Source organism: Armigeres subalbatus, chromosome 2 (assembly GCF_024139115.2).
Source record: "Armigeres subalbatus isolate Guangzhou_Male chromosome 2, GZ_Asu_2, whole genome shotgun sequence".
NCBI classification, from domain to species: Eukaryota; Metazoa; Arthropoda; class Insecta; order Diptera; family Culicidae; genus Armigeres; species Armigeres subalbatus.
Window position 1 is genome coordinate 387,994,840 of NC_085140.1, and position 22,373 is coordinate 388,017,212.

General features: G+C 39.4%; 1 protein-coding gene across 2 annotated transcripts in view; it reads right to left on the reverse strand.

The window, feature by feature from the left end:
- The window catches only part of LOC134213186 (glucocorticoid receptor), a 145,912-nt gene extending 124,134 nt beyond the window's left edge, over positions 1-21,778 (reverse strand). The window contains exon 1 of one of the 2 annotated variants that reach the window (XM_062691889.1): positions 20,817-21,778. In XM_062691889.1, coding sequence (XP_062547873.1) covers positions 20,817-20,885 — 69 coding nt within the window. In that variant the 5' untranslated portion in view covers positions 20,886-21,778. Of the gene's footprint in view, positions 1-9,543; positions 10,274-20,816 lie in introns of those variants that run through there. The other variant, XM_062691890.1, reaches the window with a different exon arrangement.
- Between the last annotated feature and the right edge of the window lie 595 nt (positions 21,779-22,373).

Consider the following 22,373-nt stretch of genomic DNA (forward strand, 5'->3'; position numbering starts at 1 on the left):
TAAGATGGGCAACGATTCCTGACCGATGAAGAAAGGATGGCTGCAGCAACTGGAGATTATTGCCTCTATTACTAACTGACAGCTGAAACGTTGGTCAGTGCACTTCGTACAGCTTCTTCAGGTCTAAGCCAGTGTTCTTCAAAAAGCAGCCATCTAAAGCATAAAATCTAAAGGGTCCCTCAAGGTCGATCGGGTGACGGCGGAAAAGTTCAGGGCTGACCCCATGCTGTCTGTGCGAATGATGGAACAACTGTTATGCAATATTTTGCCCGCTCCGCATAATTTTGGAGCAGGCCAACAAGTTGGAACTGCCCCTTTATTTGTTATTCATTGAATATGGAAGGCGGAAGCTTACCAGACTGATCAAAACAATGGTGGATGGTGTGGAAAACTGTGTGAAGATTTAAGACGAACACTCCAGTTCGTTCGAGACTAAAACAAGATGATGGACTTTCGTGCCTGTTCTTCAACATTGCGCTAGAAGGTGTCATGCGGAGAGCCGGGTGTAACAGCCGGGGTACAATTTTCAACAGATTAAGTCAATTTATTTGTTTTGCGGATTATATGAACACTGAAGGCCGAACATTTGTAAATGTGGCAGAACTGTACACCCGCCTGAAACGTGAAGCAACAAAAGTTGGACTGGTGGTGAATGCATCGAAAGCATAGTACATGCTAGTGGGCGGAACCATGCACGACAGGGATGTTACGATGGACGGGGATACCTTCGAGGTTGTCGAGGAATTCGTCTACCTTGGATCCTTGCTAACGGATAACAATGTTAGTCGTGAAATATGAAGGCGCATCAACTGTGGAAGTCGGGCCTACTACGGACTCCAGAAGAGACTGCGGTCAAAAAAGATTCACTGCCGCACCAAATGTGTCATGTACAAGACGCTGATAAGACCGGTAGTTCTCTACGGACATGAAACATGGACAATGCTCGAGGAGGACTTGCAAGCACTCGGAGTATTCGAGAGACTGGTGCTTAGGACCATCTTTGGCGGCGTGCAAGAAGACGGTATGTGGCGGCGAAGAATGAACCACGAGCTCACCCAGCTCTACGGCGAACACAGTATCCAGAAGGTAGCTAAAGCCGGAAGGGTACGATGGGCAGGGCATGTTGCAAGAATGCCGGACAGCAACACTGCAAAGATGGTGTTCGCTTACGATCCAGCAAGTACGAGACGGCGTGGAGCGCAGCGAGCGAGGGTAGCAGATCAGGTGCAAAACGACTTGGCGAGCGTGGGGCGCATTCGAGGATGGAGAGATGCGGCCTCGAACCGTGTATTGTGGCGTCAAATTGTTGATTCAGTGTTATCTTTTTAGATGTAAACTAAATAAATGCATGAATACGGAAGGGATTTCTGTTGTCTGAATCACGAAAATCTGTGTGGCTCCCAAGGATGCAAGGGATTTTCAGATAGGGTCGGAGCTTTGTCTTTGAGTCTTTGAGCTTTGTCTGACCCTATTCGGATAGTCGCTGATGTGAGGCAAGGATGCATTTTATCTTCATTGTTACTTCTCAGCGTAATCGATAAGATCTTGGTGGGTGCGATTGACTGTGTACCATTTCTTGAGATGCTTTGGCAGTTTATTGTTGTGGAACATCTAGACAACTCTGATTTGGCTAATGATTACGAAACGCTTTATTAGTACCGTCAAATGGGGGGAAGATGATCATTGAGGCGAAGATGATCAATTGATATGTCAGTCAAAAGTGCCTAATTTTTTTATGAAACGGTAGTCAACAATATTATACGTTCAAGTAATGTTACCGCTAGGTAGAAAATCCGAATTTTTCGATTATAATCATGAAAATGTATTTTGTGGAAAAAAGAGAGAGATATACCGCCGAAAATAAGTATAAAGACAAGCATGATTTTCATACATTTTCATCATGTTTGAGGATCGATATCTCGATTCGTAGCGATTCGATTTGGCTGAAATTTTACTAGGCACCTGTTTTTAACTTGAACTTTCGATCTTTGAGCAAATTTCTTACATCTCTGTTGATTTTGACCTCAAAATCTGGAAATAATTATAAAGACACCACTTTTTTATATGGAGCTCCATACAACGGAACTGTCTTTATAATTATTTCCAACAGAAACGCGTATAACCAGAATATATGCATAAATGTAACTATCATTGAATAAAAATTCAAGTCATTTTAGGCTTGTTGGCAAAAAATCAGCGCAATCGAATCGCTAAGAATCGAGATATTGACTTCCCAATATGGCCATTTTGTATGGAAACCGTGCTTGTCTTTATACTTATTTCCACCAGTGTAGTCATAAATGACGCTATTTTCGTTTCAAATATTGACTTCGTAGACTTCTTTACGTAGTAAATTCAACATTCATACAAACAACCTAATGTATTTTGACTACTAGGTCATAATTATTTTAGTAGAGCTGCCTTGATCAACTTCACCCCAAACCGGATTACTCAAAAAATGTGTGATAATTAAATTTATTTTAATAAATGCGAACGCATTTCAGAAAACTAAAGTTGTTGATTATTGCAACGTATAGCAGTACATGTTTTGAAAATATTTGTTTCGATTTAAAATGTAAACACACATTGTTATTGCATGTTTTGTCTTAAAAATGATCATCTTCCCCCCAGATGACGGTACTGCGACGCTCTTTTATGCGGAGTGGGTTCATCAATGAGCTGACCGTACCCGGGCAGAAGCCATGAACAGAATAACAAAACATAATATGGACTTGATTTATATAAGAGATAAAAGAACAGGCAACAATATCAAATATTTGCACCGAAATATCATTTAAATATTAAGATATGCTATGGATAAGAACAAACTAGACCCTTGGGGCCCTCCTTAGCCGTGCGGTAAGACGCGCGGCTACAAAGCAAGACCATGCTGAGTGTGGCTGGGTTCGATTCCAGGTGCCGGTCTAGACCATTTTCGGATTGGAAATTGTCTCGACTTCCCTGGGCATAAAGTATCATCGTGTTAGCCTCATGATATACGAATGCAAAAATGGTAACTAGGCTTAGAAACCTCGCAGTTAATAACTGTGGAAGTGCTTAATGAACACTAAGCTGCGAGGCGACTCTGTCCCAGTGTGGGGATGTAATGCCAACAAGAAGAAGAAGAAGAACAAACTAATGGCACTTAATATCGGTCACTTATTACAAATAACATATCTTGATATCCTTAAGATATTTTAGTGCAAAATATTGATATTGTCGTCTGATCTTTTATCTCTTATATCAATCATTACCGATAGAACATTTTTAAAATGCACCTACGTGAAACAGGAAACCCTATACTTTCGTGTAGTGGGTGTTTTAGAGATACTGATGTTTTGAAAATAAGCCTCTAGTTTTAACAAAAATATTACTAAATATGTTATTTATTGAACAAAAATATAACTCGTTGTGTTACATAAAAAGTGGAGAAAATAGCTTATACTATAACAAATTATGTTCTTGAAATGATTATGATTATCCATAATGTAGGCAATTAACTTTGTTCAGCTGGTTCAACTTTGAATGTAGGTTCAAGTTATACTGAAGGTGGTACCTTCATTTTCTTTCCAATTCCTATCTACCAAAAATGTAGGCAATTTTTTTTCGGTAAAAATAAACATAACACATTATGTTATAATCATGTTATGACGATCATAAAATTTTTCTCTCCTCCATTTATGACAGAGAATTTATAACAAAATTATTGCAAGTTTTGTTATTTGTAACACATATTGATATAATTGTGATAAAATTTTGTTATGACTAACTGGTCGGGTTGGCGTCAAAACCAAATGTAAGCAAGCCGACTGGTGGAATAATTCTGGTTGGAAATGCAATCACAGAAAAAAGTTATGAAAAATATACAGCGCGTAAAACTTTACATGCGGACATTTACGCTATTCTACGCTGAAATGGCCTTCTTGCTAACAAGATTGCTTACAACTTGTATGCAATATTAACGATTCAAGCCAAATATTGTATACATTTGAGCTATATCCTGTGTGGAATTACGCTAATAATGGCGTTTCATTTATGTGCATTATTTTCAGCGTAAATTTCAGTGGATTTTTCTATCTGTGTAATATATGAAGATTTATAACTATTTGTTGTTTTAATTTCAAAGCCAACTTTTCATTTCAATGCCCTAAAACTTACAGTCAAGTATCTGAACAGGATAAGATAAATTATTTCTAAAAATACCTTCAACTACTTTCAACTGATTGATATATCATGAAGCCGACGGATTTCGGTCCCACACGGCCACGGTAAAATTTCGGCGAGGCAAAAAGGCCCTAGTGAAACTAACCCGCAATGTACAATCCGTACCAGAATGCTAATTCGCCGACGCGCGGTGCGTTGTTCCCTAAGAGCTGCCAGCTAAAAGGCGTTTTGCCTTATGAATTTCCGGCAAGGAAATATGACCACTTTTTGCCTTTCTCGTACAACAAAGTTGTACCGAAAGGCTATCATTTCACTCCAAGAACGAACTTTTTATAGAAGGCCCGGAGACCCATAGTGTTATATACCAATTGACTCAGCTCAACGAACTGAGCACATGTATGTCTGTCCGTGTGTATGTATGTGTGTATGTGTGTGTGTATGTGTGTGCGTATGTGTGTGCACAAAAGCTAAGAAAAACATTAGACAACTTTTCATATAGTAATCCTTGACCGATTTTCTCGCAACAAGTTTTATTCGACAGAGGGCAAAGCCTAGTTGATCACTATTGAATTTGATAAAGATCGACCGTTGCGTTTGAAAGTTATAAAGAAAATGGTACATCGAACCGAACTATATAAGCGCCATATAAGGTTGGTGTCTTGACTAAATACGAGAAAGGCAGTATCACTACTCGGTGAATTAAGTTGGGTTTTGCCTTTCTCGTACAACTAAGTTGTACCGAAAGGCTATCATTTCACTCCGAAAACGAACTTTTTATAGAAGCCTCTGAGACCCATAGTATTATATACCAATCGACTCAGCTCGACGAGCTGAGCACATGTCTGTCTGTCCGTGTGTATGTGTGTGTGTGTATGTGTGTGCACAAAAGCTAATAAAAACGTTAGACAACTTTTCATATAGTAATCTTCAACCGATTTTCTCGCAACAAGTTTCATTCGACAGGGGACAAGGCCTTGTTGATCACTATTGAATTTTATAACGATCGGTCATTGCGTTTAAAAGTTATGAAGAAAATGGTACATCGGACCATATAAGCACCATATAAGGTTTGTGTCTTAACTAAATGCGAGAAAGGCACCACCAACGCTAGGTGGATTAATCTGGGTTTTTAATGTGAATATTACCAATATGATTTTCTTAAATTTTAAGATGGCATCGGCAAGCTATATTGTTTAACTGTGCTTTTGTTTGACGACTTGAAAATCGGTTGTTATCGGTAAGAATTTTAAAAAATCTGTAGTTTTCCACCTTTCGTCTGAGAGTCGGTAGGTGGCGAATTGAATTAATGTTTTGAGATAGATTTCAGTCTTAGCTTCAGTTAATTGCATATTATTCGGCAACTCATTTTTTTTGTTAAACGTCTTGGCTTGAGGGACTCGAACCCTCAACCGCCTACTCTCTAGATAAGCGTGATAGCCCCTACACAACAAGACCACTTAAACGTCCCGTTTGCGGACAAGCCATCAGGATGCTTCGAGGCATCCGAAATATATTCAATTTGCAAAAAATAGGTAACCGCGGTGGAGGTTGGTACTCAGATTCCGATGGCTTTTCTGCAAACGGGAATTTTAGGTGGTCTTATATGTAGGGGTTATCACGCTTATCTAGAGAGTAGGAGGTTAAGGGATCGAGTCCCTCCAAGACACGTGGATTCGTTTTCGAAAATTTCATATCAATTTGTCCATTTCAAAACATGTGCTGTGCATATGCACAGCCAAGATATTTAGCTTCAGTGTTTATAAAAGATTCAAGATTATACAATAATCTCGATACCCATAAGAACCAAGTTAAATTTGTTTTATTCTAATTTATCAAGCGTTCAGAGTTACAAATGTTTCCCAAAACATGAGCAGACCTTTAGTTAGATTTCCACGTTGTCACAATAAACGTATCACCCAGATAGTATCCTTTTAATTGCTACGAGGAAGAGAGCTGCCAGCAAACGTTGTGACCATCTTTGATACTTTTTCAACCATGTTCTCGATTTACATTCTGCATGAACTAAACCTATTGATGTCCGGGAGTTAGGCAAAGTTTGCTCTAGTTTCATAAGAACTGACCTATTTCCAAGATGCTGGAATAAAATGAGTTAAAAAGCGATAGAGGTTAGAAACTGCAATGATTGCGCGTATAAAAAAGGAGATACCTACATCAAGTTGATTTGAACTGCTATACTATATATGTTAATTGTTTCAAGTGGACGTTTCAAGAAGCTAACGGACGCAGGAGACACCTGGGTTTGCCATCTTCTGAACAATGTACCGTTCGGAACCTCATTACGAACACTTAAGAATATTTTTGGCGCATGAATTGAAAATATGTGAAAACAGGTGTCCAGAATTAAAGATGTAATACAGACGAATTTTCATAAAAACGAGTACATATTCAAATTATGAAAAAATCTCATCAAAGTTTAAAGCGAAACGGTACATAAAGAAACAACAGTTGAATAGAATGTACTTTTTTCCCTTTATCGCTCGACTGATGGCAGGTGCGATTGCATTGATTTCTGATTCACTTGAGAAATTGTAATCGCCTGTTTGACGATCAATTTGTTGCAAGGGGGTAATGTACTTGAATTGAGTTTATTCAACAGGAATGTCAAGTTATATTGAACACATTCAGCTTCGTGTTCCCTTTAAGCGATTGAAGTTTACATTCGACGGAAATAGCTTCCTGCAAAACATTCCCAATCATCTGATCGGAGAGCCTTATCGATAAAAATTCCATTCTCAGAACGAACGACATTGCCTGCCCGATTCCCATTTTTCCCAATTCTTCCGAATCATTTAGCACACGGAATTTCTGTTAGGTGCTGAAAGCCAAACCCTCCACAGGAGCTACCTCGCCATGCAGGACGGGTTGGGAACGATGATGAAATGGAGGTGCGGTGGCAAAATTTTTGGCATTTCACACTTTGTCCTCGTCGTATCCTTGACAGAGAAAAGCTCACTTCACACGTCGACTACACGGCGATGGCGTTGTCGTCATCGTGGAGAAGGAAAAAACTCGCAAGAATGAAACGTGTGTGCAAACGCTAGGAGAGCACCGACCCACCGTCGTGCCAGAAACGAGAGCTACTATCATTCGTAGCCATCGATATCATCGTCGCCGTCGCTCAAGAAAGCATGGTCGTGAGTGTGTTTTATACGCAGGACCGAATTTACAACCATACAAAGTCAGGATAAACTGTTAGTAAAATTAGTAATGTTTGCAAATTAATAATAAAATATATTCTCACAGATAATTATTATGTTAATCTATTTTTTCCTACGGAAAAAAACTGAATTCTTCGTTTTCTTTTTATTCTTATTTTTGATAAAAAAAAATATTTTGAGCTTTAAGTGGAATGTCTTTACTTGTCATAAGACGAGTTGGTACAATTCCATTCAATTCCACCACTTGCACAACTAAGTGGTGGAATTAAATGATATTGTACAAACTCGTCTTATGACAAGTCATATTTTTGTTTCATATTTCATTTGAATAATTTCTTCAAAGCTCCCTACAGAATAAAAAACTTTTTCAGATTTTGCTTAGGAAAATTCTCAATTATTCCGTTTCTTTGAGAATCAATACAAGTTTTTTGGGATTGCTTCATAATTGCGTCTGGCTCATTCATATGATTATCGCCGAAACTACATGAATTTTCACAATTTTCACTTTTCGACAGAATGTTTTGATATGATCTCGACTAAACCAAGATTCATACAGCCGAGCGCAGTGAATGGAATTAGAAATTTGTACCAAAGAATTTTACCAACAATGTGTACGTAAATTCCATTATTTGCTGTAGGTTCTTCTCCAGAACACCAGATTTAATTTCCAGAGCACCCTATCCCAATCTATCAAAATTCAAAACCAGCTGTTGTATGCTCTGACAATCAGGATACCCGTATACAGTTTTTGATTAAAAAATCAATTTTTTTCGTGGGGTTAACACACTGTTTCATTGACGCTGAAGGTCTTAAACGACTAAAACCAAACCGTGTAAAAAAAAACCTGGGTGTATTCAGATAACGGAGTCTGACCTGTCCTGAATCTTTGTTATTATACAGTAATTTTTGCCTGGACATTATTTCCGGGTATTTTCTTACTGTTTCCAAAAGTTTTTAAAATTATTGAAAGTAATTATAATTACCTTAGAATCGAGAAAGCTCGAATGAAAATTGAGGAAATTACAATTTAAATTGATTAGTTAAATATAGCTGATGCAAGACTAACGTATACAAACTATGAAATTATTTCACAAAAGCCCAAAGACGAGTTCATACTATCCCAATTAATTCCGCCACTTGATTGTAACTTGATCGTATTCCAACCGCAACAGTGAGGCCGTTATCAATGTCTCCTACCCCAAGCAGCATTTTAAGTTTTAATTTACTCTTCCAGAGTGTTATAGAACCAGTACAAAACCAAAATGTTACTAGGAACTTGACTCGACTCTAAACAATTTTCTTAACAATTTCAATATCAAAATATTTGATCAAATAAATGGGATTCAAGAAATAGTACATTTAAAAATTATTCAGAGTCTGCTGCATAAAATTTTCGCAGTGTTTTTTTTTAGATTTCTATTATTGGCTTCATTGACAATCATTGGTCGTATGATATTGGGTCGGTTTTTATGATTATCCCAAAAAATAAATGTTTCTACAGGAAATATTAACCTTTAAAATGACATATAGGCGAACATAATTTTAGTCCACGCATTTTTCGCCCCACATCCGGCCCTGACTATAATCTCTTACAAGTTGAACGTGTTCTTGAGAAGGACTCCCCAGCATCCCGAGCGCTACGTTTGTAGAAACTCTGCTTCTTGCTGCGCTGAGGCGTGTTGGTAACGTAACATCGAACCAGCTGGCTGGAGTACAATCGAAAAGACGTGAACGACTCTCCTGCCGTACTCTACTACGACACACGGTTACGACACGACGCGACGACGACGGGCTGCAGGATTCTTTCAGAAAACGGTTCTTCCGAAAAGAGAAAACTCCCAGCGCTGATGCGCTCTCTTGGACGAAGTGTTCCTTACGGCATTTTGCGTCTTTGGACTTGGGTGAGACAGTGGGCTTCTAGAGATGGGAGGGGTTGGAGGTTTTCTTACTCGCGCGTTAGCTTTGCCTGCCTGGCTATGGTGCGTCTTGGTCGTACTAGTCTTCTTATTTGGAAGAAAACAGCTCTGACTGTAGTATGTTCTTCTCACTCTCTGCTAACACTGCTCCATTGGGTGGATTGATATTTTCAAGGGCATCGAGTAATACTTACATCGTCAGGTTATGGCACCATTTTCCTGCTTTTACTACGACTATGGAAAACTTACTGCTCCTAGTGAAAGACTTGCACAAGGAAACTTACGCTTGGGAAAAGTCCTGGCATCTCGCTCTCTGATGCTAGTTGGCTGCCTCTTGAGCTGTGTCCACTGACGTACGGAAGAAGTAGTGAGGCCGTAGACCTTCACGAAAATTTCCAACTCAATGTCACCTTTTTATACGCAGACGTCTAAGAACGGAAACAATTTAAAAGAACAATTTCACACACGATGGACACTACCAGTAAAATTACTACAATTCCATTCAGAATTTACTACAGAAAGACACTTCTCTACAGTCCCTAGGCTGGCACCGGAACGGTTTAGAATTGGTTTTCAGAGACACCTAAAAGAATGTCGTCTAAATAGGAACTATTTCATTGCACTACTTCCGACTTCAGGCTTCAAATCACTACAACTCACTACACCATGTTTGTCCCCGGATAGGCCAATTTGACAAAGGAGGACTCCAATGTTGCCTCTGTTCGCAACGTCGTTCTTTTCCAAAGTGCTGCCTTTACAAACTGTCTGGCAGTGCAAGCCAGATATAGCTTTGCGGCCTGACGGAGAGCCTTTCGTTCTTCCTTAAAACACACTCTTTTCCTTCTACGCGAGCCCTTCTGCTAGCACACCGATGACGGCGATGATGCTGATGACGGTAATGATATTGGATCAGCAAGAAGAAAATTGCAACCTCACTATACAAGCTACATACACTGGGTGGTTATGAGACCGCTGCCGTTCCAGCTGAGACACTCTCAACGCTCACTACCAAGATAATGTACTCCCAAACCTCACGATGCTTCCACACAGCTGCTTCTGCCGACAACTATGGCTACATTACCACAATTTCTCCAGAAAATTCGTACGCGAATGTCAAAGCATGGAAAACTACGCCACGATCTACCGAACCAAAGACCAAACGCAATGCTCCTCTCAGCGCTACGAAGCTTACAGCTACAAAAAACGCACACCAACTAATGTACGCCGACGTACTTGCTGCGACATACAATGAACCCACCGTGAGGAGTAGCTTTTTCCTTTTACTACCACCCGCTGCTGCTTTATTAATGCTACATATGCTACTCCACCGGGCCAGGGGAAAAGAGCTTTTCCTCCCACCCGTCATTGTCACAATGCTTAAGAGAGTACACGCTGCTCTAAAGACATTGATTGTGGAGTGGAAAACCGGTCCCCGTAGAGATTTCATTCTGAAGTTGCCCTTGCGTCGATATACAACAAAAAAACGCTCACTCTCTGAATTGTGGGCTCAGCTGAGTACCAACCAGCTCATACGATACGGCACCCACCGCGCAGAGCTATGGCGAATTATTTTCCGTGTGGGGGTGATATGCCGCACACTCTCTGCGCTGGCGTCGCGGTTGAAAGTGTTAATAGCATCACCACCCGGCCCTCCGGTACGGAAAGGTGAGTGTTCTCTGCTGCACGTAAGTACAGTTGATTGAATCGTATCCGATAGAACGTTTACATCAACTATGAATTGTTTGCTGAGAAGAATGTTACAAGTAATTGAACATGTTTGGCAGAATGAATAGAATGAAGCATCGAATAATCTGTAAATACGTGTCAATCGTTTATACATGAAAATGTATTTATTGTCTGGCCTCAAGCACCACCCAAATCAGTTTCATTTTTATTGGCAAGAAATGGAATGTCCCCTTCTCTTTACAATTTTAAAACGTTGACAGTAAGGTTACTATTCTGGTTCTTCATCTCATAGCTGCTATCAAAAAATAAAAGAATGGAAATCCAGGCGGATGGATTTTGTTTTATTTGCTGGGATTTGAAAGTTATCTCACCACCAAAAAAATCTTATAGTAGTTCGTGCAACTAGTTGCAAAAAGATGAAATTTTTCAACACGAGTTATACGTTGTTGTTGTAGTCTTGCTGTAAAAAAAAACAGCTTTGCAACGAGTTGCACACACTATTTTTTTTAAATAACGAAAAATGGGCAGCTCGACAAACCATGAAGCGATAAATGAATCTGCCTTTGGAGAATTTCGGTGCCATGTCCATCAAACTATTTCATTTATTACGCGTGGCACCCACGGTAACACCCACCCAAGCTAATTGAGCAAAATATAGTCATGTATCTACTGTAGCACCCAAATGAGTGTTATAATGGATTTTATGCAACCAATTTGATTTGCATAATAGTAGTTGCAAAAAGATGATTTTTTCAGCACGAGTTGGACATGCCGAGTTGGATAAATACTACGAATGCTGAAAAAATCGAGTTTTGCAACGAGTTGCACACGCTATTTTATGCGAAAAATTGCCTTGAATATGATAAATCTGACCGAAAATGATAACATCTTATTTATGTACTTCACATGATCAATCTTGCCAAAAAAAATCACGTGCAACAGAAAACAAACAGATTCCATGTTATCGTGCCACATTGTATGCTTGACGGACCATAAAGCGATAGATAAACCTGCCTTTGGAGGATTTGATGTCATGTCCATCAAACTATTTTATTTATTACGTGGCACAGAGAATAGACTATTTGAACACTTATCCAAGCTAATTGAGCTAAATGTGGACATGTAACCATTGTTCTAATGTTGGATTTCCATTATAGCACCCAAATGAGTTCTATAATGGATTTTATGGAACCCATTTGAGTTGCATAATGTTCATTAAAGCACCCGTTTCATTGGTATGGAAAAGTAGGTCGTTTTATCACTCAAACAGTAACTTTAAACCAGGTATTATGATCAGGAATTGTTTTGATATCGACGCATTTTTGAATCCAAAAATCAAAAAGTTCAAAATTAACGGGATGACAGTTTTGCCCATTTTATTTCTTATATTATAATGACACTATCGTTTTGAGATTAGATTCTTAACTTAAAATCCGATTAGGCCCTATACGTAATACCTATACTAGGCCCTATACTTGATTCTAATGGGATATCTAAGTATAAGTTCAGAATCCAAAAAAAATGTCTTCTTCTTATTGGCATTACATCCCCACACTGGGACAAAGCCGCCTCGCAGCTTAGTGTTCATTAGGCACTTCCACAGTTATTAACTGCGAGGTTTCTAAGCCAGGTTACCATTTTTGCATTCGTATATCATGAGGCTAACACGATGATACTTTTATGCCCAGGGAAGTCGAGACAATTTCCAATTCGGAAATTTCCTAGACCGGCACCGGGAATCGAACCCAGCCACCCTCAGCATGGTCTTGCTTTGTAGCCGCGCGTCTTACCGCACGGCTAAGGAACGCTCTTCAAATACATTTTCTTCAAAATTCCAGAAATTTCTACTAAATATATTGATTTTTTCTATTGTTGTTTTGTTAAAATATTTCTAAACCAAAATTCTAATCTTTATTCTGGTATTTTATTTTTATGCTGGATTAGAATGGAAGTTTAACTTGGAAGCTGAGCCTTTTTTTGAAAATCTGTATTATTAAACAATTTGGATTTATGTGGTATTTATGTAATCTTTCGAAAATATGATTTATAATTGCTGTTATAACAGTTTTTCATATCGAAATCTCAGTAAATCCTTTTTTATTTTTTTAATCTCGGAATTGTGTTTTTTTTTATTCGTGTGTTTATTTGGTAGGCGCTTTTGTGTTCTTGACCGCTACTGTACCGCGATCTACTGTGGTACTCTGCTGTACAGAGTCAACACAGTATCTATTTTTAGATGTCCATAATTCGTTATTGTTGTCGTTGCCAGTCCATATCATCGTGAGTCCATTGTGTTCATTTGTCCATGTGGTGAATTCAGTTGCCATTAATCGAAGTACGTTGGAGGAATGCCTCCGAGAAGAACAGATTTGTCAGTCGTCATTAGGCAGCCGTGCCGGTGAGGCGCGTTCCCCAAAACACCACCGTACGGACTGCGCTTCTGGCGACTGGCAAGGGTTTGGTGGAGGGGCTGGGAATCGAACCCATGACCATTCGCTTATGTGGCGAACGTGTAGCCAACTACGCTACGGGACCCCCCTTCCCGGAATTGTGTTGTGGAAATATAATTTAACCACTAAGAATTGGAGGATAACGTTGCACTCCTCGCTTAACGACCTTGCCGAGCGCTCCTTTTCGGCAGGTTTTTCCATCAACGTCAACAAGACCAAATCGTTGGACGTTAACAGGGTGACCCATTCACGCTTCACAGTTGTGGGGCAATCAGCGGAGAATGTTGAAAGCTTCCAATATCTTAGTATAGCCTAATGGCGTCAGACGATAGTACCAAAATCGACATAGGCACAGGGATCAAGAAGGCAAGGGCTGCCTTTGTGAGGTTAAGAAATATCTGAAAAAAAAAACAGGCAGTTAAGTGAACGGATCAAAATCCGAATTTTTAACTCTAGGATTCCGTTATTCTAAGGTATAAGGCACAGGGAGTTTTTTGTCCTTGTTCGCTGTTTCGCTGTTCGTAGATTTAGGGTTCTGCTAGTATTTAAATATTTGATTTCGTGATTTGAGATTTTACGTGGCTTTTTCCATCAGAGGTAACCAGCCAAGGAATGAAAATCTTCATACGCAGTCGTGGGTTCAATCCCAAACTCGTTCCATTCACCTCACCATCTCCTATCCTATAGCTACAACTTCACTAATTCTACCGATAACTGTTAAAGTTTGAAAATAACGAAAGCTCGTTTCAGCATCCAATTAAAATACGACTTTAGGATGATTCAAATTATGCCTTTTTCGCAACCCTATGTTTAAACGATGATATTTGCTGTTTTAATATTCCTTCCAATTTTTTAGGTAATTTGGAAGTAATTTGACTAAGTACGTGCAGTTTGTATAATTCGTATTGTTCGTATAAAAATTGCTAAAAAAAAGGTATTATTTGTGGAAAAGCGTTGCTACGTTAAGTACGTTAGCTACATAGGACATTCTGCAATGGAACAGATAGGGTGGGCGTACCAATCGTCGCCAAAGTTAAGAACAGCTCACTATCATAAGATTAGTTTAGCACAATTCCATTTAATTCCACCTCCTCGTTATACTTTTACATACACGTATTTTGACCTCAACTGTAAGGTCATCATCAGTGTCTCGTACTTGACTCAACTTGAAGAAAAAAATCGCAGCTTATGCTATTTATACTACGCTACCTAATCTAATTGCCTTACCTACACTAACTAATTATCTTATTGGTAAGGTAGAAACTTGAAGAGCCAAGAGCCAAAATTTAGATTAGTACCGAAACTCATCTTGTGACGTAACAAACTCCTTTATTTTGAAAGTCAAGCAAAATAATGAAGTTTGATATGTCGCAAGATGGGTTTTGGAGCCAATCAAAATTTGACCGCATCGCTGAGAGAACCAGGCTCCCAGGAACACTCCCGGACGCGACCAGTGTGTCCAAAATCTCTCAAAAATCCATGTATTGTGCTTGTCCTTCAAAATCATGGAATTGGACATGCCGCAAAATGGGTTTCGTCGCTAATCGAAATTTGTACGGTCCCCTGAGGGAATCAGGCTCCCGGGAACACTTCCGGATGTGGTCAATGTGTCCAAAACCTCTCAAAAATTCATCTATTGAGCTTGTTTTTCAAAATCATGGAGTTTCATGGGTCGCAAGATGGCTTTCGGTGCTAATCAAAATTTGTCCACTTCCCTGAGGGAACCGGGCTCCCGGGAACACTTTCGGACGTGATCAACGTGTCCAAAATCTGTCAAAAAACCATATATTGTGCTTGTTTTTCAAAATCATGGAGTTCGATATATCGCAAGATGGGTTTTGGTGCTAGGCAAGATTTGTCCACTTTCTTGGGAGAACCAATTTCCCGGAAACACTTCCGGACGTGACCAATGTGTCCAAAGTCTCTAAAAAAACCATCTATTGAGCTTGTCTTTCAAAATCATGGAGTTTCGTGTGTCGCAAGATGGGTTTCGGTGCTAATCGAAATTTGTCCACTTCCTTGAGGGAACCAGATTCCCGGAAACACTTGCGGATGTGGCCAATGTGTCCAAAATCTCTCAAAAACCCTTCTATTGAGGTTGTTTTTAAAAATCATGGAGTTTCGTGTGTCGCAAGATGGTTTACGGTGCTAATCGAAATTTGTTAGCTTCTCTGAGGGAACCAGGTTCCCGGGAACACTTCCGGACGTGGCCAATGTGTCCAAAATCTCTTAAAAACCCATTAATTGAGCTTGTCTTTCAAAACCATGGAGTTTGATGTGTCGCAAGATGGGTTTCGGTGCTTATCGAAATTTGTCCACTTCACTGAGGGAACCAGGCTCCTGGGAACACTTCCGAACGTGGCCAATGTGTCCAAAATCTCTCAAAAACTCATCTATTGAGCTTGTCTTTCAAAATCATGGAGTTTGATATGTCGCAAGATGGATTTTGGTACTAAGCAAGATTTGTCCACTTTCTTGAGGGAATCAGGTTCCCGGGAACATTTCCGGATGTGGCCAATGTGTCCAAAATCTCTAAAAAAAACATCTATTGAGCTTGTCTTTCAAAATCATGGAGTTTGGTGTGTCGCAAGATGGGTTTCGGTGCTAATCGAAATTTGTCCACTTCCTTGAGGGAACCAGGTTCCCGGGAACACTTCCGAACGTGGCCAATGTGTCCAAAACCTCTCAAGAACTCATCTATTGAGCTTGTCTTCCAAAACCATGGAGTTTGATGTGTCGCAAGATGGGTTTCGGTGCTTATCGAAATTTGTCCACTTTCCTGAGGGTACCAGGCTCCCGGGAACACTTCCGAACGTGGCCAATGTGTAAAAAATCTCGCAAAAACTCATCTATTGAACTTGTCTTCTAAAATCATGGAGTTTAATATGTCGCAAGATGGGTTTCGGTGCTAATCGAAATTTGTCCACTTTCTTGAGGGAACCAGGCTCCCGGGAACACTTCCGGATGTGGCCAATGTGTCCAAAATCTCTAAAAAAAAACATCTATTGAGCTTGTCTTCCAAAATCATGGAGTTTGATGTGTCGCAAGATGGGTTTCGGTGCTTATTGAAATTTGTCCACTTTCCTGAGGGAACCAGGCTCCCGGGAGCACTTTCGAACGTGGCCAATGTGTCCAAAATCTCGTAAAAACTCATCTATTGAACTTGTCTTCCAAAATCATGGAGTTAAATATGTCGCAAGATGGGTTTCGGTGCTAATCGAAATTTGTCCACTTTCTTGAGGGAACCAAGCTCCCGGGAACACTTCCGGATGTGGCCAATGTGTCCAAAACCTCCCAAAAACTCATCTATTAGGATTCTCTTCCAAAACCATGAAGTTTGATTTGTCGCAAGATTGGGTTGTGTCCACTTGAAAAGTGTCCACCACCCCAGGGATACCCCAGGGAACCAGGTTCCTGGAACATCCGGAACCATGTCCTGGTGATTCAAATGTATCAGAACTAACTTCTGATGCTGGTAAATGATGATTGACCACGTTTGCATCAGCATTCTAGTCACTTTCGTTCATTTATCAATGATTTTGAAAAAATGACCCGTTTTTGACTGCATCTGACCCAGGACCCCCCCTTAGTAAATCCGGCCGGGCTGGTACCATGGTCAAATCAAGTCATGTACCAAAAAATAGACATGATGACGCTTCTTCCCTGAAAATTTCATGGCAATTGGACGAAAAATGAGCCTACACGGGTTATTTCAATTTTGATTTCTAGGTCAGACCGAAACGGGTTAAACTACGCCCAAAACTATCCGTCATCAACAATGTTCGGTACCGACGACCGCCGCGGTACGACCTAGAGCGAGTGAAGCAACCTGATGTCGCCACTGCGGCTAGCCGAATATTCGGTACATCTCTACTTATAACTTTCATATGTTCCAATTTAATCGTAGGAAGTAAGGATTACTAAAAGCCATAGCCATAAAATTCATAGAAATCTATTGAATTTTTTACGAATTTTTGAATTCAGTAAACCTACGCAAATTAAAAAACAAACTTGATCTAGTAGCATGCGAATTCTCGATAAAAAAAAATCCGTTGTGAATTCACACACTAAGTCAATAAAATATGTGCTGGTCGTTGATTGCTCTATCGGACCTAGACGAATAAAAAATCCAAATAACCATCCTAGTTTAAAACCTTACCAGTTCATAAAGACCCAAGAGAAAAAGTAAACCCATATTATCAATGCTCGTCAAATATTCAACGTCTTCCCTTCATCTTTTCTTCATTGAACTCATACAAGTTTGTGGTTAAATGAGACCATTTTCGGATTTCAAATAGTTTGTCTGCGTAAAATGAGTTGATTTATCTCAAATTCACACAAACTCCCCACCACTACTGCCATGTATACGTTTTTTACAGTCTACTCTACCCTTCTATTGCTTTCCTGAGAAGCCTGTCCCATGCTCCTTGCCATTTGCATTTTCTGTTCTTGCCTTCTTTTACTTTTTTATCCGTCAAATAAAGTATGAAAAAGCAGCGAAAGCGATGGCGCAAACCTCCTAAATTGAGAGTAACGTACCCCTTAGCTGACGTTCTGATACCTGCATAAGTTGTTAACGGAAAAGGGCTCTTCGGAAACTAGTCAAATGATTGATTACGGAATCGTTGATTACCGAGGAAATCATCTGTTCGCTTGAATCTGAATCACTTAAAAATAGTGAATTTTAGAATAATTTGGGATCATTTCCTATAGCGAAATTCTTGGTTTCGGCGCCTCCCTTCTAAAGCCTGACGCCCTTGTCGAGGCCCAAACTGGGCAACTACAAGCAATGGTGCGGCGCTGAATATCATTTATTGAATACTTATGAAGGATGTCATAATTCACACATTTTCTCAATATGATTTTCTTCTCAATTCACTACACAGATAGATCATGATTACTGGGGTCGGTCAAATTTAACAGAGTTTTTGAATAGCTGAAAAGTTTGCTTAACATTGCACGTGAAAAATGAAATTTTCAAATTTACAAGATTTTCATTTTATCAATAGTTGAGCTAAAATATAAAGGTCTATTTCAATTTTGAACAAATGCAATGGCATTTGAACTATTGGTAAAATTATTAAATTTTGTCGAACAGATCGAGAGTAACAAATTTGGCACTAAGCAAATCATCATTATGCCACAAAAGGCTTTATGAAAACCGGGAGATCAGAAATCAGAGTTGGAATTGTGTGGAACAAAAATAGATTTCAACAATCCTAACGAACAAATAAAAAGTTTCTCGTAAACTTTTTTTCCGGTGGATTCCTAATGCAAAGACATCGCTGGCTTTCAACTTCGGACTCTGAGTTGTTGTACCATGGCAACCACACAGTGTTTGCTTATTACCCCAAAATAAAGTAATATGACAACTCACAGCATTTGGAACACTAATACATGAGCAATCTTTATGTGTTTTTGCAGTAGCTCTCCTTCATCAAGACGCGTGCCATAGTAGAACTCACCAACGTAACAGACTCGCATCAAAATACGTTACAGTTTAATTTCGCACTAAGTGGTTTTAGAAATATGTAATACTTATGGTTCAAAAAGTATCTCAAAAATTTACTAAAGAAATCCTAACTATAAATATCCAAAAATAAATAAATCCAATTTATTTAAAATAAGTTTTATGATGAAAGGTGAAAATATTCTTTTGAATCAAACATTCAAATGAAAATCAAAATAAGCTTACCAAACATCTTTATTTGTGAATTGTTAGCATGAATACATTCTTGTAATTTGTATGGATTTTTAATTTTGAATGAAAAAATGTTTTGGTACTGTTTCTCATATTACCCTTAAAATCGTTATTTTCGACGCAAAGTTACATATTATTACAGAAATATCTTTAAAGCAGACGTCGGACACTTTTTCTCATATCAGTTTTTATCAAGTTGATTCTTAATAAAATTGATAGTTCGCCTCAAGAAGTCGAACACTGTGGCATTCATTTCATGATAATTATACCATGGAAATTACCTACCTATTACCTACTATTATGAATCATGTCTAATTACATTATAGCTTGAAAATCACCTAAAAAGGGTCGAAACCTAATCAAATTAAATACAATGTTTACAAGAATTGTAGCGCACATCAAAAGCTTTCGTTTAAAGGGTGTTGCCGTGTTGCGGTATTATATCTCTTGTTGGATTTTTCTTTAACTTAAAAATAGCCCAAAAACACTAATTTTACTTAAGCCACTTTGAAATTTCATCCAAATTGGCTGAAAATTTGACTGAACGCATATTTTAGCATAAGAATTATAATTCTGGGCTAACTGGTTGTGTTTGTGCTACTTTTTGAAAACTTTGAATTGGTCTAATTAACATAGTTTACAATATTCAAATTCATACAAATGGTTCTCAAGAACACCGAGTTCAATGGCAGTCATTTTCCAGTTGAAATTCTACAGTCATTAATTGAGAGCATTCGAAGTCAACAGAATGTATGAATTCGTATTTTCTTGGCAAGCGCAATGATACACTTATGCATAAAGAAGTCGAGAATTTACATTCGTTAAAAAAACTTAACTTGTGAGATACTGAACCGATTCAAATCTGTTTTCGCGAAAACCAAAAACGTGAGTTTTACCTATAAGGAAAATACTTAGTATTTTCGAAGCAAGACCCAACGATTTATTTTATCAGTCAGTTTTAATAAGTCTTAATTTCACTGTGATCAAAGAACACATTTTATCGTCTGCACTCGCTATGCTGTGTGTAACTTTGTACATCGCTGGTGCATGGAGACGCATGGTTTCTTTTCAAAGTGTTCAACAAAACTTTTGAAGAGAGACAAAGCACATATCAAGCTCTATTTTGGAGTAAGAGGGAATGTCACAAGAAAGAGTTCCTTTCACCGGCACAGATTCAATAAATTGTCAATTGATTCTTTGTTCACAAAATCACATAAATCGCTTTGACGATTTAGTACTGATATTCAGTTGCGTCAGTCATTTTTCAATCAATGCAAGCAAAATACGCAAACTGTGCATTACTGCGGTTCCTCATAACCGTACTGTCAATGGGCATACTGCACCGTGGAGAAGTTTACTTCTGTGTTGTCAATCTTCACTGCGAGGCTGTTAGTAGAGTGTGTTAGTATTCTATGGGCAGTTGGTATGAGCGAAACATTCATTCCGTCATTGTACAGATAGTCTATCTCGGGATGTCAAATTATGGTGCTAACTACTTTCTGCGCTCGACTTGTCTCTGACAGACAGTCGGACGACCGACGGTGCAGCGATGCTAGGGGGAATGCAGAAAAATCAAAAATGGCGTCAATATGGAGATTTTTTCCGGGCTTTCCACTCACCCGCACCGTGTCCACTTGGCTGCGGTGAAATTATTCGACAGACACCGCTGACCTAGTGAAGATGTCATATTATTAAACAACAATTCTCTGACCAGTCTTACCTTTTCGTTGACCGGATGATCATCGTTGATTGATTGTGTGCGAAGTTTGTGCGTTAAATACTTGAGCATAGTAACGTTTGCTAGGTGTGAACTATTCTATCTGTTGTTTTTGTTTCTCCACTAGAACTAGCCGCGTCTCCTGCCCAAAATGATATTTTTGCGGAAATCTCCTGCGATTCTTCTTCTTCTTTTTTTTTAGACTTCCTTGTTGATAATCGCAAATTTCGTTATCACCCGCGATGAACCTCTAAGTCGGGATACGACAGAAGCTGACGCAAAATATCAACGAGTAAATAAAATAAACAAGTCAAACTGATCCCTAACCAACTCAAACCGGTTTTTATTTAGTCGAGCAAAAACAAATTGATGCACTAAATGCAAATTTACAAAGGAAAACAACAAAGACCAAATTGACTGCTGCGTGAATGCTGTGGGTTCGAGTTGCAATAAAATTTTATCGATTTTTCAATTTCATGCACTTTTTTCTTGGCGCTAGGTCAGGCTTCCGGAAAGTACCTCATTCACTTCGCTAAACGGCACATTGGCATAATCTCGATTCACCCTTGCATTGCCCCAAAAGATACGGAGCGAATGTCAAAACCAGTTCACGAAATTATTAGAGCCAATTTTGTTTCCTCGAACGCGGAATCAACACATGAACGAATTTTCCTCTTCTTCTTTCGATGGCGACTCCCGTCAAAACAGTCTCCTTCCAGACGGACGACGGTCGTATATTTTCACACATTCAACGCGCGCGAGTCATCACTTCTCGGTAATCAGCACAACCAAAACTTGGAAAACTGAGAATAATATCCGGTTCTAGTGGTAAAATTCAACCAATTTAGAATTAACAAGTGACCAAAACGGAAAGTGCGCCCGCGAAACACTTTCTCGCCACTACCACCGAGCCTTTCCAGCTAGTGCAAGTTCTGCCTTTTTAAGCACTTGACACTCCTCCATCGACTGGCCTCTTGCACTCGAGATGCACGCAGCATCAGTATGTTGTACCCATCGGCCAAGTCACAGCACGTCAAAATACCTTCAACATCAACAGCCCACAGCACCACCAGAAACACAGCATTGATTGGGTTATGCGCACCACCACCAACATAGCACGTGTTTATCTGCACATGTATTATGTTGTGTTCCAATGAGTGGATGTTGGATGTCCCAGCACACAGAAATGATCTCAGCGTTGCCACTCACTTGTTTGAGCCACGTTGTGGAATACACGATGCAATACAAGCGTGAACTGAGAGCTGGGTAATGTATTTATGGACTTCCCCCACACGGCTTCCGTGGATATCAGGCCACCAGCTCATACTATCGGTAAGCAGACTTGCACCCCAGAGCTGCGAACATCTAAGCATGGGAATGCCGGTGCGTAAAGTTTTATGTTACTCAAACACGTGAGTTAATCCTCACTCTCCAACTACTGATGCCAATCTGAGCAAATGGTCAACGAGTGAGTGATATTTCAAATTTAGGGAAACACAAACCCGGTTTGTGCTTTATCTGCTCTGTGCGCTCGTAGTAGAATGGTAATAACAGCAAAAT